At 62.4% G+C, this 26,439-nt stretch overlaps 1 protein-coding gene across 2 annotated transcripts in view; it reads left to right on the forward strand.

Moving 5' to 3' along the window:
- SEPTIN9 (septin 9) overlaps positions 1-26,439 on the forward strand; it is a 124,835-nt gene that overhangs the window by 11,686 nt on the left and 86,710 nt on the right. The window contains exon 2 of one of the 2 annotated variants that reach the window (XM_059671367.1): positions 2,421-2,477. In XM_059671367.1, coding sequence (XP_059527350.1) covers positions 2,421-2,477 — 57 coding nt within the window. Of the gene's footprint in view, positions 1-2,420; positions 2,478-11,474; positions 11,835-26,439 lie in introns of those variants that run through there. The other variant, XM_059671365.1, reaches the window with a different exon arrangement.

Here is a 26,439-nt window from a genome sequence, read left to right on the forward strand (position 1 = left end):
GCAGTGCCTGGCAACACAGTAATAACAGCGCCTGAGCTCCAGTCTGTTTAGAGTCTCAGCCTGTTTAGCCATTTCAACCTCGGGATTGATCAGGTTCCATCATAACAACTTGGTTGAAAGGGAAAAAGAAAAGGCCTTCACTCCCCTGTGTCCTTCTCTCTCCTGCCCGGCTCCCCAAATTATATACCCGGGGAGAGCCAGGACACGGGGGGAGAGCCAGGACACGGGGGGAGAGCCAGGACACGGGGGCCAGCGCCTGTCTGCTGGGCCTGGAGGGCTGTGCCTGGGGGGCTGTGCCTGGGGAGCTGTGCCTGGTGGGGCTGTGCCTGGTGGGGCTGTGCCTGGTGGGGCTGTGCCTGGAGGGCTGTGCCTGGTGGGGCTGTGCCTGGGGGGCTGTGCCTGGTGGGGCTGTACCTGGTGGGGCTGTGCCTGGTGGGACTGTGCCTGGTAGAACTGTATCCAGTGGGGCTGTGCCTGGTGGGGCTGTGCCTGGTGGGGCTGTGCCTGGAGGGCTGTGCCTGGGGGGGCTGTGCCTGGGGGGCTGTACCTGGTGGGGTTGTGCCTGGAGGGCTGTGCCTGGGGGGGCTGTGCCTGGGGGGCTGTACCTGGTGGGGCTGTGCCTGGAGGGCTGTGCCTGGGGGGGCTGTGCCTGGGGGGGCTGTGCCTGGGGGGCTGTACCTGGTGGGGCTGTGCCTGGGGGGGCTGTGCCTGGGGGGCTGTGCCTGGGGGGCTGTACCCGGTAGAACTGTAGCTGGTGGTCTGGGATGATGCCAATAGCTAAATCTCACATCGTCTCCTCTCTTTCCGAATGTTTTATTTTAAAATCACATAAAAATAAGTTCTCGGCTGGACCTACTGAGCCCTTGGTGCCTGGGAGACGTTCCAGCTGCCCCTGCACCCCGGGGGCTTGGCCGCAGGCTGCATAACCAGGTCTGGGGACGGGGTCTCTGCGACTCGGGGCCCGGGGTCTCTGGGACACGGCAGCGTGTTAGGGTGCAGGCACCGCGGCCACACCGCTCCCCCCTTCATTCGCGGGGAGCATGCCCTGCGCCTACTCGGTGCCACGTGTTCTGGGCAACTGGAGAAATGAACTAAATTAAATAAAAACTACCGTCCCCCCATCAGGTTTGGGAAGATGGGCCCTGCGGGTTCTTGGGGCTCAGGTGCCTGGCGGTGGGGCGCGGGGAGAATAACCCGGACAGATCCTCTTCGTTTGCCGTTGCCCAGAGCCAGGGCAGGGCCCTGTGGGTGTCGGACAAGTGGGGTGGGACGCCCCGCCTCCTCCTGCCTCAGCCTCCTCGGGGCCAGCGCAGGCTCTCCTCCCGGCCCTCGGCGGCCACGGAGCCCGGGCCAGTGGCTGTGGCTGTGAGTGCGCAGCGCCCACCCGCCCCCCTTCAGGGTCAGCGTGGTCTGCTGGTCCCCCCATGGTGGCCCCTCCCCGCCTGCCGGGGGCTCTGGGACCTTTAGAAGCGCTGCTGGCCGCCTTCCGGCCCCGCGGGTCTCGGTTCGGGATTGTGTTTGTGGAACGAGTGAATGCAGACATGAAGGAGTGAGTGCAGGCACGAACGAGAGGACAGCCTGCCCGGAAGGCTGCCGGGAGGGGCTGTCAGACGGGGGGGGGGGGGGGGGGGCTGCAGCCTGGGCCCCCTGAGCAGCTTGCCTTACTGTTGGCGGGAAAGGCCTTCGCTGGGCCCAGCTTGCTGAAGGGGGGCCTGGTTGCCCCGATGACACCCCCAGAGCACGCGGCTTAGCACCTCAGCAAATCCCTTCAAGTCGGGGCTTGCGGGCCATAAGCCTCCCAGGCTGCAGCGTGTGTGCGGGGAGGGCGCCCTGCAGCTCGAGGCCACAGGAATCCGGTTCTGTTCTTGTCCCCCGGGGCGTGGGGGAGAGGACGGCTCCAACCCAGCCCAGATCCAGCCCCGTGGCCCCTGTGACAGCCCCGACCCCAGGAAACCCCGTCCCAAGACAGGCAGACGGGGTCACACCTGGGGCTGCCTGGCGCCCCCTCCTCTCTCCATCCCGCCGACAGTCCCGGCGCCTGGCACGCGTACCCAACTCCAGATTTGGGCGTTGGATGGAGTTGGGTGTATTCCGGCCTCAACTCCTTGTAGCCGTGGGGCCTTGACCAGTTACTCCACCCCGTGGAGGCCCAGCGGCCTCATCTGCAAAATGGCGAAGGGAGGGTTCGGTGGGAAGATGTGTGTGAAGGCTTTGCCCAGGGCCCGGCCAGCGCCGACGGTGGCGGCTGTCGCTGCAGGTGGCTGCTGGGTCCAGGTGTCACCGGGGAGGACGAGGGCCTCTGGCCTGGCAAGGGACCGCTTTCTGGTTCCGGAGCCCCCGGCAGGGCCGGAGAGAGGAGGTGCCAGTGTTACCACCTCCCGAGGCCTCGCGTGACCTCTGCCCTCTGCCTTTGCCTCTAGGAGCCACGCGGACACCCAGCGGCCGTCTCCGGAGGTTCGGTGACCCGGCTGGCCCAGGTAAGTGGCTGCTCGGCTGTGGCCCCTTCGTCTGGGGCAGCAGTGACCCCTCACAGGCTCGGACGGGCTCTGCCAACCTTGGGGCCCCGCCTGGGCAGGGCAGGGCAGGGCAGGGCGGAGGGGGTGCTCCCTCTCAGCCTCGGCGCCCGGGTGAGTGTGGCAGCCTCTCCCCCGGACCTCCCGGCCTCCCTGACCCGACCCCCGTGTGACCGTCACTGGAGCCCACCTTGTCCTGCTGCTGCCGCACCCAGCAGCCCGGCCTGGCCTGTGCGCGTTCTGGCGGCCCCTCCCCATGGTCGCTGGGCCAGAGGTGACAGGACTTGCCCCCCGAGGAGACAGCAAGCTCCCGGAGGCCCCACTGGGTGCCAGACCCCAGGCGGGACCAGCGAGGGGACTGGTGTGTGTGGCAGGCGGGCCGTGCCCTCACGGAGCGGCCGTCCTGGCGGAGGCCACGTGCCCCCGGAGTGCACTCCCACCTCCAGGTCCCCTGGCCACAGGCTCTGACGGGGGACACTTCCCGCGTCCGTACTGTCCCGTGTCGGAGCCGCCAGCCCCATGTGACTGTTGACGCCGGACGTATCCGTCATTGGCTTTATTTTGTTTATTCCTTCATTTGTGTAGAGTTATTTCACTCATTTATTTTTATTACTTTCCACTGAATGTCTGCATGTGGCCCGTGGCTGTAAAATGTGACAGTCCCTGGCCGCCTGGGCCCCGGGATTCCGCGCTCAATTCCGGAGCCTCCCTCTGGGCCAGCGCAGACCCCTCCCCACGTCCGTCCTCCAGAGGCCCACACCTGCCGGGGGGCTGGGCACCGAGACCCGTAGGATGGCCGAGGGCCGCTCTTTGCGGGGCGTGGGGGGAGTGGGAGTGACGTGAGGTGGCGTGTGATGCGTTGATGACCGCACGGTGTGTGTATGAGGCCTGTGGCTGCAGGGTGGGGCCGGGCTGGGAGGGAAGAGTGGCGTCCAGCTGGAGGCCCCCGGGCGGGTGAATGACTCACATCTTGGTTAAGCAAGGCCCCCACCCCCTCAGCCATGCCGGGTCGCTAACCACTAGACGGCCTGGCCGCTGCTGTATCGGGGGGAGGGGGCATTCCTCTGGGGCCCCTCTGTCTCCCCTCCGCTCCCCGGCGAGCTGGGGCTGGGGCGGCCTGGGTGTGCCGGGCGGGGAGAGGCCTGCGCTTGGCAAGTGATGTCTCAGGAGGCGGGCGCCTTGGGCGGCGGGTGGACAGGCCCCTGGCCACTGCCCTGGGCGCAGGCCGGCCAGTTCTGTGCCGTCAGCACTTGGCGGCGACCACAGCTCCGCCTGGAAGCCTAAGGCATAATTTCCCAAGCCCAGAGCCGGGATCTGGGTTCGCATGGGGCCGCCTGCTGACACGCGCGATCCTCTCCGGGGCGTGGGAGGCGAGACGCCCTTTGCTACCTTCCAGCCTCGCGTCTCTGCCTCCGCACGGCTAGACCTTGGCCCAGGCCGGGCTCTCTCCTGGGCCCCAGTCTCTCAGCCCCTTCGCTCGACCCCGACCCCGACCCCGACCCAGCAAGGGGCCGCCTCCCATGCCATGCGTCCTCCGTTATTTCGGTTTCCGCGTCTGCGGGTGGGACAGGCCCGGTGCTGTGTCTGCCCTGAGCACGGTCCCTCCGCTCACACGCACCCTCGGCCACCTTCCCACCAGCTCCCTCTTCTCTGTCTTCGTCTTCCTTTAACGGAGTCGTCAGACATGCGAGAGGTAAAGAATAAACGAGGCACCTGTGCGCCCCCCCCTCCCGCCCGGCCACCCTGCCATCCCCTGTTCGCGGACGCGCCGTCCATGTGCGATCAGCGCTGGCCGCTGCGGCGTGTCTGGGCGGCGGGCTGCGTGTTGCAGGCGGCAGCATCGTGCGGGGGGCGGCCCCGTGGTAGAGCGGCGTCGTGTGTGGGGCGGCCCCGTGGTAGAGCGGCGTCGTGTGGGGGGCTGCCCCGTGGTGGGGCGGCGTCGTGCGTGGGGCGGCCCGCTGCTGCTCTTCGCCGCTTCACGCCGCGGGGCATGGAGGTTTGCCGCGTGGATCCCTGCCGCTCGGTGCGGTTACTTAGGCCCAGGTGGGGCTCCTCGGCGTGGGGGGCGGCGTTGTCTCCGCGCTGGGCGGCCCGGGGTCCGTGGAAGGGGTCCTCCGTGGCCCGCACCGCTGACAATGCCCTCGCGGGGGCTTCTTCGGGCGGATCGGCTGGGTTGCGGGGTCGCCCAGCCTGAGCCCGGCCAAGTGCCCTTCCGGCCAGTCCCACACTCACCACTTCCTGGGCCTGCAGCAGCCACGCTGGGCAGCTGCCTCCCAGACCGCCGTCTCCGGCCACCCTCTGCCCCAGTTCCCAGGCCCCGTCTGCTGCCCGCCTCCCTCCGTGCGCCTGTCCCTGAGTCGCCGCCTCCTGCCCTGGCTTCCGGGCGCTGCTGGAACCTGCTTTTCCCCTCACACGCCTCTGGGGCGGGCGCCTCCTCCGCAGTCCCACCTCGGTCCTCCGTAGCCCCGAGTTCGTGGTCGCCCCGAAAGCAGCGGCTTCGGAAACAGGTCTTTTACAGACTCGGTGGGTTAAGGAGATGAGGTCGTAGGAGAGGGCCCCCCGCCAACGGCTGGGGTCCCTATGAGAAGGGGAGAGACACAGACGTGGGGGCAGGAGGAGCCCGTGATGACAGGGGCCGGAAGGAGCCAGTCGGGAAGTGCCCGAGGCCCCAGAAGCTGGAAGAATCGGGGAGGGTTTTCCCAGAAGCTCTGACTCCCCGCCTTTGGACTCTGCCTCCAGGGCTGTGAGAGACCCATTGCTACTGTTGTAAGCCCCTCAGCTATGGGGTTCCTTACAGCAGCAGCCTCAGGAGGCCAGTGCACCCTCCCACCTGGGCATTGTAGGGGCACATGCACACACAGGATCCCCTAAATGCTGCTTGTCTGGTCCGGCTCCCTCTCCATCCTCCCTGCCCCCACCCACACACGTCCCTTCCTTAGGAAGGTGGCCCTGTTCCAGGCCCTGGGGGCCCCGCCCAGTGAGTGCTCAGCAGACTCTCAGACACCACACTCATCCTTTCTCATCATAGACAGCAAGTGCCGGAAGGGCGGGCACAGGGCACAGGGCACGCTGCCTGGCACAGACTAGCTGCCCAGGGCATGTGCTGAATGGCCAGGTGCCCTGTATGAGGCCACGAGGGCAAACTGGAGGGAGCGGGCCTTTGTGGCGGGAGGAAGGGGCGCCGCGTTATGGCTGCCCCGGACCTTGTGCCTGGGATCCCAGCACCTGGAGCTCCTCACTTCCCTCCGTCCTCTGACACCTGCTTCTTCATCCCCGGCGGCTCAGCCTCGCCATCCACCCAGGTCCTCAAGCACGACCTCAGTGTGGTCCTTGACCTCTGCCCCCCAGCACCCCCAGGTCAACAGGTGGCCAAAGTCTTGTCAACTCACTCTACCCCAAGCAGCCCTGGGAGGGGCTGCCCCTGGTGGGGGCTACGCCTCGGTCAGGCTCTGTCCCTCCTCCCCGCCCTTCTCCCCTCTGGAGCCCCCACACCCCGCAGTGGGTGTTTGCTGAGTCGCCCTGTACCAGAGACGGGGTGACAGGCCCCGGGAACGGCCCTAGCCTGAGTCTCACCCACTCGCCTTCCTCCCCGAACAACGTGAGCTTCAGCGCCCGCTGCAGCGTCTCCTCCCGGGCTCCGCAGGCCCCGGGGGCTCTGGCTCGGTCTCTGTCCTGCTCCACCTGGTCCAGGGCGGCTGGGGGCTCGGGGGCCTGGCCTCGGGGATGGCGGGTCTGGCTGGCACAGGGGCATCCAGAGCGAGAGGACGCTGCGCAGCCCCCGAGTGACTGCCTGGGCTCCCGCCTGGACCTCCAGCAACACCGGAGCAGGCCCGGTCAGAGCGGGGGCATTGTTTCACGACCAGGAGGGCCTGAGGGCTCAGACCGCCCTGAGCTCTGTGGACAGCGCCCGCATCGCTCGCAGGGGCAGGAAGGAGTGGCGCCGGCCGCACGAGTGCATGGCGATGACATCAGCGGGCCCGGGAAGGTCACGGATGACCCCAGTGCCATGCGGCGGCGGCTGGAGAGGGGAGGAGCCTCTGGGGGGGGGGTGGCGTGCTGCTCATGAAACATCTGCAGGAGGAAGGCGCGGTCTGCACCAGCAGCTGCCCCCTGGGCATTGGGCCGCTGTGACGGGCTGGCTCGGGAGAACCGCGAGGAGCTGGACGAGTGCCGGGCCCAGCGGGCAGAGGGGCAGCGCCAGGCCCAGGGCGCGAGGCCCGGCTGAGCATCAAGGTCAAGCTGGAGGCTGAGGCCGCCGCCTGCCGCCGCCCGCGGAAGAAGGCGAGGACTTGGGTCTTGGGGACGCCCTGGACAACAGCCACGCATACTCCGTCCTAAAGACCACCCCGCGGGCCGCAGCGGGGTCAGGTCAGCGACACAGCTCTGAGGCGTTAAAGGCAGCAGACGCGGGCACCCCTGCGGGGACGAGGCCGACAAAAGGCCCAGAGATCAAAAAATAAAAGAGTCCGGCTGTCCTTTCCCACAGGGCGAACTCGAACCCGAGGCCAGTGCTCATCCCCGCTCGGTCCTGCTCCCTCCCTCCCTGCTCCCAGGGTCACAGCCCCCCACTTTCTCACCGCTGAAGGCATTCTCCTTCCGGGGTACCCTGGGCCCAAGCTGTCAGTCCCCCAGCAGCTCGGCCTTGGGGTTCCACTGCCTGCCCCATCGGCTGGGTGCTCCGTGGCCCTCAGCAGGCGGCAGTAAATGCTGTTGAGTCGCACCCAGCAGGAGAAGTGGGGGGGGGGGGGGGCGGCCAACACCGAGTTTAGGTGGAAACGTCAACCTTCTGTTGCCTCGACGACGGCAGCGCGGCCTGTCTTTTCGTTTGCCTTCTGGGGAGAAATCTATGGAGACCCTGAGTCTCCAGGTAGAGGAGGAGAAGCAAGCCCGTCGGGCAGGGCAGTGGGCTCACGTTTAATAATTTTACCCAAATTAAAACCGTTCCTCAGCAGCACGGCCAGATGGCGAGCGCTCACAGCACACGTGGCGGCCGCCTTGGACCCAGGAGAGCGCTGACATCATCGCGGGGAGCGCTGGCCGGCAGTTTGCACGCACGGACGCTGGAACTCACGGCTCCCAGCGGGCAGTGAAAGAGCAGCCGGGGCTGGGTTTTCAGTGTTTCGGGGGCCGTGTGCTCGCAGGGGCCCCGGGCAGGCTCCATAAGGACCCAGAATCTGCACCCCGAGATCCCACGGCCTCCTGCCTCCTCCGGGAAAGGTGCGCCAGCTCGCGGCTGGGGCCGGGCTGTAGCCCGGACGGATGGCCGTGCGTGAGGCCCTTCGCGGTGGAGCCCACCCGGCCTGGGCCACTTCTCTCCGTTGTCTTGGTTCCCTCCCACCCTGACCTGGAAGGACCCCCAAGCAACAGGCCAGCCGGCCCAGATCCTAACACGTCAGCCCGCAGCAGTCCGGGGCAGAGAGTGGCTGGGTTGTATTTATTTAGGAACAGCCGATGGAGGGGCAATAAAAAGCAACGGAGGGGCAATAAAAAGCGGGGAGAAGGTTCCGGAGAGGAATGCAGCCGGCCCCAGGCCCGGAATCCGGAATCCGTCCTGCCCTGGAGGCTGCAGCAGCCAGACTGGCCGCCTGGTGGTCTCGGCCAGCTGCCTGCTGAGCTGGCAGGGCCGGTAGCAGCGGCCACAGGAGGTCAGGGGGAGGGGGCTCCTTACTTATAACTCAGGGAAGCCAACCCCAGTGGTTGAGACTTTTAAAGTGAGAGGTTGCAGGGCCCTGGAGCTGGAGCTCTTGGAGGAGGAACGGTGGATGCCTGCGTGAGGGGAGGGGCGGGAGAGAAGGCCTGAAATCCGAGCCCAGGCCCCAGAAAGTGCCCTGCAGCCCCCCCCCCCTCCTCCCGCCTCCGCAGGGCCCTCTCCCGCATGGGCACCCGGCGCAAGGCCATGTCCATCCTGCAACCCCTTCCCGAGGCCCCTGCTGCCCACGGCAGTCCCCCCAGGTGCTCGCTCCTTTCCTCCGGGCCTGCGGTGGGAGCTCAGGGACCCGGGGGGTGCGGGAGGCACAGATGTGCTTCCTGGAAGGGGGCAGCCCTCACTCTTCCTCCCTCTGCCCCGGGCCCTCGAAGGTGATGGTGGCATCGCCAAGAAAGGGCCCGGAGTATGGGAACCCGGGTGCGGGCCTGCGGGCTGCAGGACAAGACGCCAGCTTGAGCGCCGTCTGGAAGGGGCTGGGGGGCAAGTGTGCCCACCCCAGGGCGTGGCCAGGCTGGGTGCGGGCGCGGGGCCCGGCTGGCTGGCACAAGCAGTTTCCTGGATCTGTGGCCTTGGGGACAGGGACCCTGCCTCCCTGGGGCAGCATGTGTCCTGGGTTGGTGGGTTCGGCGTGGGAAGAGCTGTAGGAAGGGAGGCCGGCCCCCCTCTGGGACCACTCAGCCGTTTACTGTGCCTGCTGTGCCTGGCGCCCCTCAGACAGGGAGAAAGCTCTGCAAAATCCAGAGCCCACCAGTGTTCTGGGGGCTGGAGCCACGTGGGAACCCACTTTGGGGATGGGGGCTGGCCTGACTCAGTGAGCAGCCGGGGCCTGGCCCCCCTCCCGGCCTGGCCTCACCCCACCTCCCCGCCGGCCTCTGCGCTGGCTCCTGACTGACTCAGGTCTCATCCAAGCCCATCGGTGCTGCCAGGTTTTTGGTTTCAAATGATCCCCCGCGTGGCCAGGATGCTTGGACGGTTAGGCACGGCGGGGGGAGGACCTCGAGCCAAGCTCTGCCGGGGGAGACCGAGGGCCGAAGCCGCGCTCAGCAGCTGCCCGACCGCAGCAATGAGCTGGCGCGAGCTCGCCGGCGCCGACAGGAGGCGGCCAGGAAGGGTGAGCCCGGCCACGGCAGCCCTCGGCCCTCGTCCCGCCCACCACCGGCCGGGGCTGCCGCCGCCTCCGGAATCGGTGCTGGAGAGACCCTTTGGCATTAAAGGGGTTTCTTTATAGGGCTCTGCAGTTTTGAATTTAATACAAAGAACATGTTACCTTTATCATCAGAGACACCAATAAGGAAGGTTTTTTAAAATCAGAAAAGAGATGAAGTAACCCCAAAAGTTCCCCCGGTTCCCGTTGCTCTGACTTACTAACGGGTTTAACGTTGCGTTCTAGAAGGAACGGTCCTCAGCAGGAAACGTCACATGGGGGACGCTGGCTCTTCAGTCCGTGGCTCCCGTGCGCGTGGCTGTCCTGTGGCTGCGCTAACGCATGTCCACACGCTGGGGGCGTCGCGTCGTCTCACGGCGCTGGAGGCCGCGCTCCCTCTGCAGGCTCTAAGGCAGCAATTGAATGGCCCTTTCACAGGGGTCGCCTAAGACCACCCTACATATCAGATACTTACATGATGATTCATAACAGCAGCAACATGACAGCTATGAAGTAGCCACGAAAATAATGTTATGGTTGGGTCACAGCATGAGGAACTGTATTTAAAGGGCCAGAAGGTGGAGAACCGCTGCTCTACGGAGTCCGTTCCCGGCCTCCCCCCGCTCTGGGGGCCACCAGCACCCCTTGGCTGGTGGCCGCCTCCCTCCGGGCTCCAAGGCCAGCATCTTCCCATGGTCCCGTCTCTGCTCCGTCTCCCACCCCCTCCACTGCCTGGCTGTCAGGTCTCCCTCCGCCTGCCTCTTATGTGGGTCCATGGGATGCATTGAGGGTCCACCTGCAATCCGGTCGCGTCCCCTCTCAGGTCCTTCGCTAAGTCCATCTGCAGCCACTCTTTCTCCACATGAGGCTCCGGGTTCCAGGGATGTGACATCGCCGGGCCGTCGTGCAGCTCACCACAGCGCCTGAGCCCGGCTCCCCTTGGCTGAGACACGGTCCCACCTTCAGTCCCCGTGCAGCTGTCTTTGGGGTGTCCTCCAGCTCTGCTGAGGGCGGGCGGGGGCTGTGCTTGTCTCCCAGAGTCTGAGGATTGTCCCTCACCCACACACACACCCAGGAAGATGCCCTTGTTACTGGGCAGACTGCATTTGGGGTCTTGTCCTGGGCGGGAGGGGACGGGGGCTTGGTGCCACCCAGCTCAGGTGGCCATGGCGGGCAGGATCCGCGCACTCAGAGGCCGCCCGGGAGGGACGGGCAGCGAATAACGAAAATGAGCCAAGGGCAAACGGGGAGACGTGGTTTCACCTCAAAGGGGTGGCACCTCCGGCCCAGCCCACGTGGCCGGGCAGGGCTCAGGCTGCGGCCGCAGGCCCTCGCCTTCCCGGGAGAAGCGGAAAGCCTGGAGTTCCGGGTGAAATCGCCGAGCGGCCAGCATTGGAACGTCGCACGTTTCTTTGAACAGGGTCAGGCGAACAGGCCGGGCTCTGTCTGTCCCCAGGGCTGCCCGTTCCAGCCCTTGAGTTGCAAGAAGCTTCCGGAGCAGAGGGGGTGTCCCCAGCTCCCCGCCCCGCAGCCCCGGGGACCCCAGGCCCACAGCGGCAGCAGCCCCGGCCCGCCGGGGCCCTGCCCCCTGCCAGAGGCGCTGAGTCTGGGGAAACGGGCGGGCGGCTCCCCCAGGGGACAGCTGAGACTCACTGACTCATGCGTGTGGTAGGAATCTTCCAGGAAGTCTGTCCCGCTCTCCCGGGCGCTGGGCGGGGCGCTGCCTCTGCCACCGCGGACACCGGGCACCGGCGACGGCAGCTGCTGCTGCGTGGGCTCCTCGGGCAGGTGCTGAACGGCCGCCGGGGGTGCGGCCGCCCCTCCTTCCTTCCGGCCGAGCTGGGCCGGGGTGCGGCCGCCGGGCAGCCGCTGAGGGCAGGCGAGTCCGGGCCCGGACCCCGCTGCTCAGACGCCTGGACCGGAGGAAGCCGTGGCGTCGGGAGCTGGGGAGTGAGAGGCGGTGGACGTGGCCAGGAATCTGACGCCGAGCTGGCTTCCAAGAGGCTCAGGGAAGCTTCTCCAAGTGGATATTAAAAAGGAGCCGAGTGGGTGGAGAGAGGCCGCCGGAAGCACCGAGCCGCAGCCGAGCCTGGACACGGTCCTCCCTCCGTGGTCCCGCCGCCTGCCCGCCCGTGGACCGGGACCCGGGCCGTGGGAGCCCTTCGAGGCCCACAGCTGCCCTTGCTCCTCCCCCTCCCCCCACTCCTCCTCCTCGCTTTCCTGCTCCCCGTCGCTCTGATTTAGAGACAATGCTACACAGCGCGGGGCACACATATGAGCAGCACATGGAGATGTGATCGGAGGGTTCGCGATCGCAGCAGATTGAAGACATTAGACCAGACAAAGGGTGTTTTGGAGGAGGAGGAGGAGGGAGGGCGACGGGAGGAAGGGGAGGACGCCTCTGGAGAGGGGACCGGGACTCCGCCCGCTGCCAAGTCTGTCGAAGTGATGGAGAGAGACCGGATCTCAGGTAGGCGAGCCCTCCACCCCCAGCCTCCCTGATGCTTCGGGAGTCGGCGCCCAGGGGTCACTTGGGCTCATTCTTGTGGACGTGTTCCTCCTCCTGGTGACCGTTCCGAGGTCGTGGCAGGTCATGTTCCTAAAGCGAAGCCGCACTGAGTCCCCTCCCCGCCCCCTGTGCCACTCACTTCCGCACGGGGAGCGGCTGGGACGGGGCCCAGGCCCTGGACTCCGGGCGGGTGGGGGGACCTGGGCGGCGGCATGGGGTGGAGTTGGGGGCGCTGGTTGGTGGTGGTTGGCCCTCCGTGCGGTTGTGTTGTCGCTGCCAGCCGGTCTGTCTGCAAGGCCGCCGCGGTCTCCTCCCCGAAATAGCATTTTGGTGCCTTCCCGGGGCTTGATTACAGGGAGGAGGTCCCAGCGCCCAGGGGAGACGGGCAGACGCGCGTGTGCGCGTGTGGATCTTGTGGATCGCGCGTGTGGGTCGTGCGGGGGGGTGACGGTGTCGTCGGGTCCCGTGCTGACCTGGGAGCCCTGGGATGGAGAGGGGAACAGTGGCCACCGTGACGAGGGACATTTCAGGCCAGAAAGATGAGCAGATGTGGGCTCTGCTCAGAATCACGGAGGCCGGGCAGGCGGCTGGCTCTCGAGCTGTGAGCCCCCAGAGACAGGCCAAGTGGCCATCCAGGTTGGCAGCCCCCACAGAGCAGGCCCAGACCGTGGGGCTGGGACCCTGAGGCGGGCGGGGCGGCCGGATGAAGGGGGGAGGCTGCCCTGCAGGGGTCCGGGAGGAGGCCCCTCTCCAGGTCAGGCCGGCCTCGCGTGCCGGGCTGTGTCAGCTCTGACCGCACTGTGAGTGACTAACTCCCGCTCATTGTGGCGTCTGCCACTGACGGGCACCCCTCGAGCCGGGTGCCGGGTCCCCGAGCAGGGCTGTGGCATCCTCGGGCAGCTGCCTCGCTCTGCGCTCAGTGTCCCGAGCTGACCCCTGGGTCACCGTGGGCCGAGGGTGCCGCGTCGCACTGCCGTGGCCTGGGCTGTTGTTTGCCACGGGGCGTGTTGGATGAGGCCGGACGGAAGGAAGGCCTGTGTCCGTGGGCCGGCCACCAGAGCGGCTGGTGGAGCGTGTGCGTGGGTGCGTACGGGTGCCCAGGCCGCTGGGCACGCACACACTGGCACAGCGGGCTGTCCACGGGAGGCGGGGCAGCCGTGGACTCGGGCAGAAGGTCACCTGTCCATGTCTGAGCTTGGTGACGTGGGCCCGCGGGGGCAGACGGGGTTAAGGAGCCAGGGTTTTCTGTTCTCAGCGTGGCAGGGCCGCGGGTCAGAGGCCACCGAGAGGCCCGGGGGAGGCCTGGCAGGATGGCCACTGCCCTGGCCAGAAAGATGGGCAGATGTGGGCTCTGCTCAGGTCCTGGAGCAGATCACGGGGGAACATCTGGTCAGCACGCCAGGGCGGAGGGTGCGGAGGGGGGGGGAGGGGGAGGCAGACAGCCCGTGTCGGGGCCTCGGTCCAGCCTTCGTTTTAGATGACCAAGCCCGGTCCAGATGGTGACCGCAGGGGACCAGAGAGCCGGCACACAGAGGTGGTGGGGGAGGGTCGCTGGGGACGCGGGAGTGACGGTCACATCGTGGAACCTCCGGGCCCAGCAAACCCCAGGAACTCGACAGCGGCCGGCCCTGCGGCCTGACCACCGGGCCGAGGCCGCCCTCTGCCGGGGACGGCGCGGGAAGGGGTGACGGGGAGCCTCCTCCCGGGCTGTTGGGGGAAAGGCAGGGCTTTCTATGAAACCCTCATTCGGATGCATTTTTATTAAAAAACAAACAAACAAAACAATGTCCTGCCGGCCGTTGTGGCTCAGAGGTTGAGCACTGACCTATGACCCAGGAGGTCAGGGTTCGATCCCTGGTCAGGGCACAGGCCCGGGTTGTGGGCAGGATCCCCAGGGCGGGGCGTGCAGGAGGCAGCCGGTCCATGATTCTCTCTCGTCGTTGATGCTTCTCTCTCTCCCTCTCCCTTCCTCTCTGAAATCAATAAAAATGCCGCTTAAACAAAAATTCACCGTAGCCGGTTCAGCTAACTGGTTAGAACGTTGGCCCCAAAACCAAAGGGCTGAGGGTGCGATTGCGGTCAAGGGCACGCACCTCGGTTGCAGGTTCCATCCCCGGCCCAGGTCAGTGTGTCTCTCTCACATCGACGTGCCTCTCTTTCTCCTCCTCCTCCCTCCCTTCTCCTCGCTCTAAAAACCAATGGGAAGGTATCTTCAGGTGAGGATTAAAAACAGCAACAAACGCGAACAAACAAAACCTAAAACTCATTCTTTCAAAGCTGAAAAACTGGTTACAGACGGGATGGAAACGAGCTGTTTCCTGACCTCCCTCAGGCCTGGTCTGTAATGGCAACGCCACTCACGTCTCCAGGCCCTGGGAAGCGAGTCCCCCCGCGGCCCCGGCCTCCGTTTCCTCATCTGTAAAGGGGCCCAGCCTGTGGCCTCAGAGCCTGTTCTGGGGGCCCCTCCCTGCTGGGGCTCCGTCCTTCCCGCCAGCACGCCCCTCTGTCTCTTGGCACGGTGGCTGTGGCACCCCAACGCCCACACGCGCACAGGGGAGGTGAGCGCGGGCTGCCAGCGAGACCCCCACTGCCCACTTCCACGGGGCTGTCCCCGCACATGCCCACTGGGCTGGCGTTGAAGGCGTGTCCGGCCAGCTCTCAGCCACTGCCCCGCAGCCGTCCACGAAGGGCTGGCGGGACAGCGAGGTCTGCCCACCCTCGGGAAGGGCCTGGGGCGGCGGGGGCGGCCTCAGGAGACCTTGGCTCCTGCCCAGGCTGTGAGCCGGGGCCTGGCCCCCTCATTCCGCCCCCCGCCCCCCCCAACACACACACACAAGGTGCCTGGGGGCTGGTCAGGGCGGTGAGTCAGCAGGACTGGCTGCTGAGACCTGAGGCCGCTCCTGCAGCCCCCGCTCGCGTTTCTCCCGTTCGGTCAGTCGGGAAGGCTCTGTGGCTTTTGCGAATTAAGCTGTTTTATCTGGTTCCAAGGGCTTGCATTTCAGCGGGGAGAGTCTCCAGGAGGGAATTTCCACTGAGGCTGAGGCGCTGTCCTGGGCTCAGCAAGGGGGGGTGTGCGTGGTGCTGCAGGCCGGGCGTGTGGACGTCCAGGCTGGGCCCCTGATGGTGGTGTGGGTCCCCCTGTCCTCACTGTCCCCCTGTCCTCACTGTCCCCATCCTCACTGTCCCCCTGTCCCCCTGTCCTCACTGTCCCCCTGTCCTCAGTGTCCCCCTGTCCTCACTGTCCCCCTGTCCTCACTGTCCCCCCATCCTCACTGTCCCCCTGTCCTCACTGTCCCCCTGTCTCACTGTCTCCATCCTCTCTGCCCCTCTCTGCCCCTCTCTGGCCCTCCCTGCCCCTCCCTGCCCCTCTCTGCCTTTCTGTCGCGTCCGTGGGAGAGGCAAGGGGTGGGGGCTCCCGTGCACCCAGAGAGGGTGGTCTTGCGCTGTGCCCTGCGATGTGTTGTGGGGGGCACAGAGAAGGCCCTGCAGCCCGTGCCCCCAGCTGGCAGAGAGCAGCGGAGGGAAGGGGGCACGCATCTCTCTGGGGAGGAGGGGGCATGGGCGCCACCCCCATTTACTGCGGGGAGGGGCCCCCCACTCCAGCCTCAAACTGACGGGAACCCGGTGCAGAAAGCCTTCCGACCAGCAGGTGGCGGTGCAAGCCCTCCGGAGCCCAGTTCCTCCGGGGCTCTGTTTGCACTGAGTTCCTGGGCGGAGGGTGGCTGCTCTGGCGGCGGCCCCGAAGGGGGAAGTGGCAGGTGGGGGAGTGGGAAACAGGGTGAGGCCCAGAAGGCGTCAGGGCGGGAGCGTGGAGGGCGCCCCCCGACGTCCATCCTGAACAGTGGGGGCTGGGAGCGGAGGGTTTCTGGCGGGGTCTCCCGCCACCTCCCTTTTCTTCCCTATTTGTGGTTGGTGTGCCCCAATCTATTTTAAATTTTCCAACTTTTACTGTGGAAACTGTCAAACACGGGGAAGATGGAAGACCGGTAGCGTGAGCCCCCTACGCCCGCCCCCTGGTTCCGCAGTGGGCACTGGGCTCAGGGTGTCACCACGCGTCCGCCCCGGCCGCCGGCCACCCCTGTGAGAGCCGGGAGCACGTCAGAGTAAGTTCCTGGTGTGGGTGCCCACCACCCTATGAAACCTCAGCCTGCGTTGCCTTAACTGGAGTCTAGGACGCTGCTCCCGACTTATGATGGGGCGACGTCCCAATAAACCCTTCACCAGTTGAAAATCCCGTTAAGTTGAAAACACAGATAAGGCACCTCACTTAGCCCCACCCAGTTTGGCTCAGTGGGTAGAGCATTGGCCTGCGGACTGAAGGGTCCCTGGTTCGATTCTGGTCAAGGCCACATCCCCAGGTTTTGGGCTCCATCCCCAGGGCATGCAGGAGACAGCCAATCAATGATTCCCTCTCATCATTGATGTTTCTCTCTCTCATTCTCTCTTCCTCTCTGAAATCAATAAAACTATGTGTGTGTGTGTGTGTATATACACACACACACACACACACACACACACACACACACACATATATAAATAAAAGACACCCTGTCTACTGAGCTCCGTGGTGTAGCCTTGCCGATTTCCGCTGGACGCACATGGCTTTGCCTCACCTCGAAGTTGAAAAGTCCTAAGTCGGGGACAGTCTGCACTTGTTTGTGGTCCTTTTTCTCTCTTTGAAGCGAAATGTATGTGCAGGTCTCAAGTGCGTTCTCTGTATCGAAACTCCAGTTGGAATATAGAACCCCACCATCGCGCCCCCTGCCCCTTCCCAGCCAGTCTCGACCCCACCTCTGAATTTTCCACGATGGATGAATTTTGCCCGTTCGAATGTCCTTTAAATATATATCTTTATTGATTTCAGAGAGGAAGAGAGAGGGAGAGAGAGAAACATCCATGATGAGAGAGAATCATGGATCGGCTGCCTCCTGCACACCCCCCACTGGGGAGCGAGCCCGCAACCCGGGCCTGTGCCCCGACCAGGAATCGAACCGTGACCTCCTGGATCAGAGGTCGATGCTCAGCCCCTGAGCCACGCCGGCCGGGCTGAATGCCCTTCAGATCCACATGCGCTGCAGGTGCGGGAGCTTGCGGCATGATCGCTGGTTCGTGGGGGGACGTGCTGTGGTTCTGTCCGTGGGCCCCTGGCTGTTTCCATGGCTCTGATGGGAGCAGCTGCTCTGAGCCTCCTGTAGTGTTTCATGGCACATGCCTCTCTGTCTCTTCGGCAAATACCGAGAACCAGAATTGCTGGGCCAGAGGGTCGGTATGCGTTCAGTTTTGTACGAATCTGCCGGGTCTTTTCCCCGCGTGGCTGCACTGTTTTCACGCCCACCGGCGGGGCATGAGCGTTCCGGCTGCGCCCCGTCCTGGCCGAGCCGGCGCTGCCACTCACGGGGTCCTCGTTCTGGTGGGCACGTGGGGGCGTGTCCTCCTGGCTTTAATTCGCAGTCGCCCGATGGCTAAGCCCCTGGCGCACATGCTCCTGTACTCGTTGGCCAGCCCTGTGTGTTGCTTTGTGAAATGTCTTTTCCAAGTTTTAAGACTGGGTTGCTTGGCTTTTTCTCATCTTTTCCTGATACTGGGCTTCTGTCCGATGTATTCTCTGTAGATATTGTATTTTATTTTATTTTATTTTTACCAATTTGCAGCTTGCCTATTCATTATTAATGGTATCTTTGGATGAGCAAACGTTTGTGATTTTAACCTGGGCCGGTTTGGCTCAGTGGCTGGAGTGTCGGCCTGCAGACTGAGGGGTCCCCGGCTTGATTCTGGTCGGGGGCACAGGCCTGGGTTGCGGTCTCGATCCCTGGTGGGGGGTGTGCAGGAGGCAGCCGATCAATGATTCTCTCTCATCATTGATGTCTCTCTCTCTCCCCCTCTCCCTTCCTCTCTGAAATCAATAAAAAATATGTGTGTGTGTGTGTGTGTGTGTGTGTGTATATATATATATATATATATATATATATATATTTATATTTAATTTTGATGAGGTCTGATTTCACAGATTTCTTCCCTTTTGGTTGCCACATTCTGCCTTCTTTATAAGAAAGCGTTGCCTACTTCCAAGTTGCAAAGATGTTTTTAATGTTGCTTCTAGAAGCTTTATAGCTGTAGCTTTTATTTTTGGTTTAGAGAGCATCTTGAATTAATTTAGTCTATGGCATGAGGTTAAGATTTATTTGCTTTTCTGTATGGATTTTCAGTTGATTCTCCGCTGAGTCCCCTGGCACCTTTGTGGAGCAGCGGTCCCTGTGTGCATGTGTTCTAATTTGGGGACTCCATCGCACTGGTCTGTCCTCTTGAGTACCATATTGCCTTGATTGATGTGGCTTCATCCTAAGTCTTAAAATAAGGTTTCCCAGTAGATCCAAAACATGGCTTTGGATAGTCTAGGTCCTTTGAATTTCCTTATAAATTGTTTAAGTAGTGTGTCAACTTCTACCAAAAGGCTCGATTGCAGGTCCATTTAGTATGGACATTTTAACAATATCGAGTCTTCTAATCTTATAAGCCTGGTATGTCTCCATTTCTAAGGTCTTTCCATATTTCTTTCTCTAATCTCTACAGAATTACATTTCCCTATAGTTTTCAATGAATTGATCTTCATGTCAATTGTTAAACTTATTCCTCTTTTTTTTGCTGCTATTGTAAATTGAATATCTATTTTAAATTTCATGTTGCGCTGTTTGCTGCTAGTATATAAAACTACAATAGACTTTTGTGTATTAATCCTATATCCCGCGACCTTGTCAAAGTCATTTATGAATCTAGTGCTTGTTTTGTAGATATTTTGTGATTTACTAAACAAGCATGTCATCTGAGAATCGGCCGTGTTACTTTTTCCTTCTGGACCCGGCGCCTTTCATTTCTCTTTCTTACCTTATTGCACTGGCTACAGTTGCTAGTCCAATCCTGTGCAAGAACTTACAATGTGAACTCTCGGTTTTCCACATCGGCCTTTTGTCAGATGCGGAAATCCCCTTCTATCCTTTATTTGCTGGAGCTTTTAAAACATGAGTGATTGTTGACTTTGGTAAGTGCTTTTTTGTACAGCAGTCCCCCACCCCCACCCCCACCCCCATCCTTGGGTGATACATCCCAGAATCCCCAGTGGGTGCCTGAAACCTTGGATCATACAGAACCCTGTATAGACTATGTTTTTTCCCAACACATCCATGCCTACGATAAAGTTTAATTTATAGAGCAGGCACAGTAGGTGATTAACAGCAATAATAAACGAACAAGTGTAGCAACACACTGTAACAGAAGTGATGTAAATGGCTCTGGAGCCATAATCACTCAAAATAAAGGTGACGTGGACACAGGCACTGTGATACCGACACAGTCCATCTGCTAAGGGACTGGCGGGTGCTGGACAGAAGGATGGTTCACATTCCGGATGGGACAGAAGCATGCGGAGCGAGATTTTATCACGCTCCTCAGAAAGGCTTGCCATTTAAAACTTAAGGATTGTTTATTTCCGGAGTTTTCCATGCAAGATTTTTGGGCTGCGGTTGCCTGTGGGTGACAGACACCGGGGGAAATGACGCTGGGGATAAGGGGGGACGACTGTATCTGTGGGGGTGACCCTTTTTCTCCTTGATCCTATTAATGGGGCGAGTTACAATGACTGACGTTTGAATGTGAAACCAAGGCGTCTTCCTGGAACACGTCCGACATGGCTAAGTCGTCACCCTTTTCGTATTTTGCTGGGTTTGACTTGTTAAGGGTTTTTGGGTGCAGGTTCCGTGAGGGGAACGTGTATGGGATGTTCTTAGTCTTGGTGACGTCTTTGCCAGGGTTATTTTGGCTTCATAAGATGGGTTTGGGGAAAAAAAAATAAATAAAAATAAAATGGGTTTGGAAGCGTTCCCCCTTCTCGATTTTCTGTAAAAGCCTGCATGGAATTGTTGTTATTTCTTCCTTAAATGTCGGGTGGAATTCGCCAACGAAGCCATCTGTCCCTAGTGTTGTTTTCTTTTAAAGTGTTTTACTTCCAAATTAAGTATTTGTGTTAAATATATTAAATGAACTTACTATTTAAATATATGAGACCTATTTAACACTGAGAGAGTCACTCAAGGCTTTTACTGCCTCTCCCGTCAGTGTTGGTAAGCTGTATTTTGAAGGAATTTGCTCGTTTGTTATTATTTTAATGTTCATAGGACCTTAGGGATAACCCTTCATTTCTAATATTGGTAATCTGTGCTCTCCATTCTTTCTCTCTCGCTCTCTTTCTCCCTGGTCTGGCCCTGAGTTTATTGACCGGTAGATCTTTTCAAAGAACTCACTTCCGGCTTTTTAAAAAAAATATATATTTTATTGATTTTTTACAGAGAGAAAGGGAGAGAGAGAGAGAGAGTTAGAAACATCGATGAGAGAGAAACATCGATCAGCTGCCTCCTGCACATCTCCTCCTGGGGAAGTGCCTGTAACCCAGGTACATGCCCTTGACTGGAATCGAACCTGGGACCTTTCAGTCCGCAGGCCGACGCTCTATCCACTGAGCCAAACCGGTTTCGGCCTGGCTTGTTTTCCTTCCATTTCCCATGTTCTTGATTTCTGCCCTTTTCTCCCTCCCTCCCTCCCTCCCTCCCTCCCTCCCTCCCTCCCTTCTTTCCTTCTTTCCTCCCTCCCACTTACTTTGGTGTGTCCATCGGCCCAGGCAGGAAACGGAGGCCACCCAGTAATCCACACAGCAAAGTATACCATAAAGAATTATTATCTGATAAGCCCAGCCAGTGTGGCTCAGTGGTTGAGCATCAACTATGAACCAGGAGGTCACAGTTCGATTCCCGGTCAGGGCACAGGCCTGGGTTGGGGCTCAATCCCCAATAGGGGGCGTGCAGGAGGCAGCCGATCAATGATTCTCTCTCATCATTGATGTTCCTCTCCCCCTCTCTCTCTCCCTCTCCCTTCCTCTGTGGAATAAAACATATATGTATGCGTATTTTTTAAAGAATTATTATCTGATAGAGGGGGTTAGCTCCTAAAAGGGCAAAAGCGGACCCAGAGGAACAGGAACAGCCGGGACAAGCAGCGGCCGCGTGAGCAGAAATGCCGGGGAAGCGCTGGGATGTTGCAGGGGCTGTGGCTTCGCGGCCGGGACACCAGAGCTCAGGCCGCAGAGAAAAGACAGAGCCACTGGGCTCCGTCGAAAGGAAAGACCTGCGCATCAGCGGGGTGGAAAGGAGCCCCCGTATCGGGAGACAGCATTTGCAGATCACGCGTCTGCTTGATCTCTGGAATGTAGAGAGGACGCCTGCACGGGGAGGAAGGGGGCGCAGCTAACACGCCCAACAATAGCCTTTAAAAATTAAAAAAAGAACCCCTGCAACTTCATCCCCAAAAAACCAACAGCCCGATTGAAAAACTGGCCGAGGACGGTCCCAGGAGACACGGAGAGGCCGGCCGCCCCAAGAGACCTCCAGGCCGCTTGTCGTCAAAGCCGCCGCGAGGGGCCGCGCGCCGCACCGGGAGGGCCGTCACCGCAAACAAAACGCCAGGAACGCCGCGGGCCAGGGTGCGGGGAGTCGGAGCCGTCTGCCCGCGGTGGGAACGCAGCCTCCATGGAAATAGCTTGGCGGTTCCTCAGAAATTAAACATAGAATCGCCGTGTGATTCAGCAGTTCCGCTTCGAGGTCTGTACCCCAAAGAATTGGAAGCAGATGTGTGCGCACCCAGATGTGTGTGCGGCTACGTGAGAGCAGGCGTGGTCCCGGGCCAGGGGCGGGAAACGGGGAGCCGCGTGTTTAGTGTGTGTTCGTGGCACTGAAACATGCACCTAAGATAGTTAGAACGGTGACTTTTATGCCGTGGCTGTGTTACCATGCACACGGAAGCAGCAGCGACCCCCTGAGAGGGAATGGGGGCCGGGGACTCCCCACCCTGCCTGGCTGCATCCTGGGGTCAGGCCTTGTTGGGGAGCGTGGCGGCCACGACACCTGCCACAGCTGGTAGTGAGACCCCGCCAGGGGCGTGAGCACGGCTGGTCTGTAGGAGCAGCTCCCTGGGTGGCAGATGGCTGTAGGGAGGTGGCAGGTGGAGGTGGTCACAGGAACTGCCCGCCAGGGGTCTGAGCGGTGCCTGGGGCTAGGGGTGCAAGCCGGTGTTCGGCCTGGCGGCTGTGCCCGAGGAGGACGGAGCGCAGAGAACCAGGAAGGCGGGCCAGACTGTGCGTATGTGAGTCTGTGCATGTGTGTCTGTGTCTATGCGTGTGTGTCTGTGTGTGTGCGTGTGTGTCTGCTGTCTCTGAGTGTGTGCAGAGGAAACGAGGCACACCCAAGTGCAGAGGCGGGGGTCTGAGCAGGCAGCCCCAGGGTTAAAGGAGCCGAGAGGAGGAAGCGGGTGGGGTCCTGGGAAAGGAGGTGCGGGGGAGCGGGGAGCAGGCCTGCCACACCCTGGAGGCCGTGGAGGCGGCCCGAACGCTCCCAGCAGGTCTGCAGTCAGTTCCTGAGGCCCTGTCTTGCTGCATGAAGCCCAGGACTCTCGAGCTGAAAGACAAGCGAGACTTTCCTCTGGGGTGTGCATGTGTGTGTGCACATGTGTGTGCATGCATGTGTGCATGTGTGTTATGTGCACACACGCACGTAGCTCTCATTTTCCTCTTTTCCTGACCACCAGAGAGAATTTCCGTGAGCCTCCACCCTCCCCAAGCGGCACTTGGAGGGACACGCATGCTGATGCATGCGCACACGCACGCGCGCGCACACACGTGCACACACACGCACACACATGCACATGCAGTCGGGGCGAGCACGCCTGTGACAGTACCTAGGCCTGGCAGGAAACGGGACTCTGGGAAACGGCAGGCCCCACCTTTGGCACAAGACCATGTTTTTTGCTGCTCATTCAGGAGAACAGAGTGGGGGTGGGGTGGGAACAGATTTTGCCGAAAGCGTGCAGTGCCTTTAAGGGCCTGTCCTGGTGGCTCCTGTCCCAGCTCTAACGGGCTCAGGACAGACATCCGTGACGCAGGGTGTCCTTGAGGCCGGCAGCCACGCCCCGGGCTGGCCTCCTGGGTCCTGGGCGAGATCAGGCCGTGGTCCGTGAGGAAGCCTCGGCCGGCACTTTGGGGTTGACTGAGGGCACCGACCTGCTGGGTTGAGGGCACCTTGGGGTCGGCTGAGGGCACCGAGCTGCCAGCTGGGGGCCCTGGGGGCACTGGGATGGCAGCGGCCCCAGCAGGTGCTGGGCGAGCAGTGGGGCTGGCGGAGGGGGCGTGGGAAACCCGGGTGCGTGCTGACGGGCTCGGAGCGGGTGAACAGCAGGACTTTGCCCGTGAGACACAATAACAGATGCGGCCTTGGCTGCGGGAGAGCAGGGACACCGTGCCATGGGGCCAGGCTTGCTCAGGCCCGGCCGGGCCCGGCAGCTGCCGTGACAAATGACCACAAACCGGGACCTCACGCAACGGAAATCGATCCTCTCAGCTCTGGAGGCCAGAGGTCTGGGATCGGGTCGGGTCGTCCGGAGGCCGGAGAGAGAATCTTCTCCAGCTGCGTCCCAGCGCCTGGCGGTGCCCGTGCCAATGGCCTGGGGCTGCCTCACCTCGGCCTCTGCTCACTCCTCTCTCTCTCTCAGACGCGGCCGCTGGATTAGGGCCCACCCTCCTCTGGATGCCCGAATCGCCCCCTGCTGACACCTGCAGAGACCTGATTTCCAAACAGGGTCAAGGTCACAGGTTCCGGGCATTCGGGCTACGTATGTTTTGGGGGAGCACAGTTCAACCTACAGCAGGCCTGGGCTGTAGAGGGGTCCCCGGGGCTCGGCCCTGAAGAAGGAAGAGGATGGAGGAGCGAGGGCCCAGGGCAGGGGCCTGCATGGTGAGAGGCTCTGAGCGGGGTCAGGGAAGGGGCGGGTGGTCCCCGGACGGCAGGGGCAGGAAGAAGAGCGAGGCGCCGTGTCACGTGGTTGGAGGTGTGTCCTGTAGAAGGAGAGGACTTACTCTGAGTCCCTCCAACTACAAAACCAGTACCAGGTCCGTGGAAGGCACTGGAAAGTGGAGTTTGACCTATGACACAGCAGGAGCTTTTCTCACAAGTTTCACTTTCTGACCGGGGAGCAGGCTGCTTCGCCAAGTAGTGAGTTCCCCAGGCCTAGGAGCATTCAAGCAGGGGCTGAGGAGGCTGTTCAGGAATGCCAGGGGAGGGGTTCCTGCCGATACCAGGCACCTGCTGTCCGATGAGAGCTTGAAGATCAAAGTGTCCTGTTACTGGGCATATGGACAGGGACCCTCCACCCTGGCCCTGCGCCCTCTGCGCCCTGTCTGTGGGGCGGGGCAGGCTGGGCTCGAACCCACCGCCCTTTCTCCCCCCCCCCCCCCCCGCCCACTTGCTCTTCCTCTCTGGCTGCTGGTGCTGAGCTGCACAGCTCACTCAACGGGGCTGTTTCTCCCGTGACGTGGAAGCAGGTCTCCGCTGGCCAGCGCCCGGGGCTGGGTCTCGCCTGGGCCCTGTTCTGCGGGGGGCACTCAGGGCCCTTCTGCAGCCTGTCCTCCGTCTGGCCCCGCTCCCGGGAACAGGATTTCCCCAAGGGCCCCTGCCAGCTGGAGGACGGCTGAGTGACCCCTGATCCCTGGAGGTCACGGTCAGGTTCAAGTCCACTCCCACAAGCCCCTCCTGCCATGCGGCCGGTGGCCCCAGCCCTCCTGCCTGTGGACCGAGGCTCCGGGCAGCTGTCAGGCGAGGGACTGACACTTGAGCTGACGGTTCCTCTCGGGGAAGCTCTGGGAGGAGCAGCTGAGGGACCTGCTGGCCCCCTGCTGCCAGGTCCCGGCCCCTCAGGACCGGGCTGGGTACGTCGCTGCCTGAGCGTTGCCCGCAGAGAGCGAGCAGAGGGAGGGACTGACCCAGGCTGGGTGGTGCCTGCGTGGCTGGCGGCGCAAGCACTGCACTCTGCAGACATGGAGGCTCAGGGACGGCGGGGAGCGTGCCTGGACTCACCAGCTCATGATTCAGCCAAACCAGGAGGCGTGTCCAGGTCTGTGCGCCCCCGGCCGCCGGTTCTCCCTATTCCACCAGGAAGGGAAGGACCGAGATGGCTTCCCAAGAGCCGCGTTATCCGCATGTGTGCGCCGCTTGGCTCACGTAGTTGCTCAATAAAAATGCTGAACGGCCCGGCCGGCGTGGCTCAGTGGTTGAGTGTCGACCTATGAACCAGGAGGTCATGGTTCCATTCCGGTCAGGGTCCCTGTCCATGTGCCTGGGTTGCGGGCTCTATCCCCGGTGGGGGGCGTGCAGGAGGCAGCCGATCCATGATTCTCTCTCATCATTGATGTTTCTATCTCTCTCTTCCTCTCCCTTCCTCTCTGAAATAAATAAGAATGTATTCTTAAAAAATGCTGGATGAATGGGTGCCTGCATCCCCATTCACATGAATGACCGAGAGCTGATGGCTTTGGCACAAACGCCTGTCTCCATCCCCTGGCCCAGCGTCCCCCTTTGGGGGGGGTGGCCCTGAAAACAGTGACCGCTCTGTCCTGCATCGGACAGCGTCTCCGAGCGGCGTCAGGGGAACAGCTGGGGATTACCAGCGCCCTGAGGCTGGCAGGCCGCGCGCCAGGTCCCGGCGCGGATGTGGGGGTGATTGTCAGCCGCGTGTGTGAGAAGAGCTGCCCGTGGGGCTGTGCACCGGCCCCTCCCCGGCCTCCACTGCTGGCCCCGAGGGTGGCAGCCAGGACTCAGCTCTGGAGCATGGGTCCCTGGGGGCGGGGGGGGGTGTTGTCAGCTGCTGTGGCTGTTGGTTTGTGTCCCACGGCTGCGTGCAGAGCCTGAACGTGAATCGAGGGACGTGTGGGCACCGACGCTCCTGTCTGGTGGGGGAGAGCCACGTCCACGTGCAGCGGCCGCCACGTCTGAAGCGCCTCCCCAGGGAAGGACCTCAGTGAGACGCGTGCAAAGCCGCCACGGGGGTCGGAAGCACCCTGGCGTCTTCTTCCCGTGGCAACTTCTGAGTTTCCTTCCTCAGAAGGAAAGCCGCGTGGGAATCTTCGAGGAACTCCGGGCGGATGGCGGGGGGTCCTCCCTGCGGGGAGGCGTTCCTGGACCTGGCACACCCAGCGCCCCCAGCAAGGACCCCGTCTTGGGGGACCAAGCCCAGGCTGCCCTCCAGGTCCGTGTGGGGAGGCTGGTCTGCATTGTGGCTCATTACTTATCCGCTGCACAGACACCAGTGGGCGCCCACGCAGGAGCTGGCATCTGCCTCCAGCCTGGCCTCCCTGCCTCGGCCTCCCAGCCCCGGCTGCCTGGCGCCGTTTAGGTCCCTGTGGGTGGACGTGGGCAGGTTGAGCTCCCGTCGCAGCCCCACTGCCACCGGGGGGCCTGGCAGGCCTGGTGCACCCGCGGGGAGGCCGCCGTGGGGAGGGGAGGATTGAAGGAGGTAATGATATACTGGCAGGTGCTGCATGGAGCGGAGGGCCGCTCACGGCCTCTGGAGAGCGCCGGTCCTCCTCCTGTTTCCTCTCATTTCCCCCCCCCCCGCCCCACCCCCCCTTACGGGTGCTGCCATGGGGGCCCTCATGGTCCCTCCAGGCCTCTCCTCTCTGCTTCTCTAAGTGGGGACT

The sequence above is a fragment of the Myotis daubentonii genome, chromosome 16, assembly GCF_963259705.1.
Source record: "Myotis daubentonii chromosome 16, mMyoDau2.1, whole genome shotgun sequence".
Lineage (NCBI taxonomy): Eukaryota > Metazoa > Chordata > Mammalia > Chiroptera > Vespertilionidae > Myotis > Myotis daubentonii.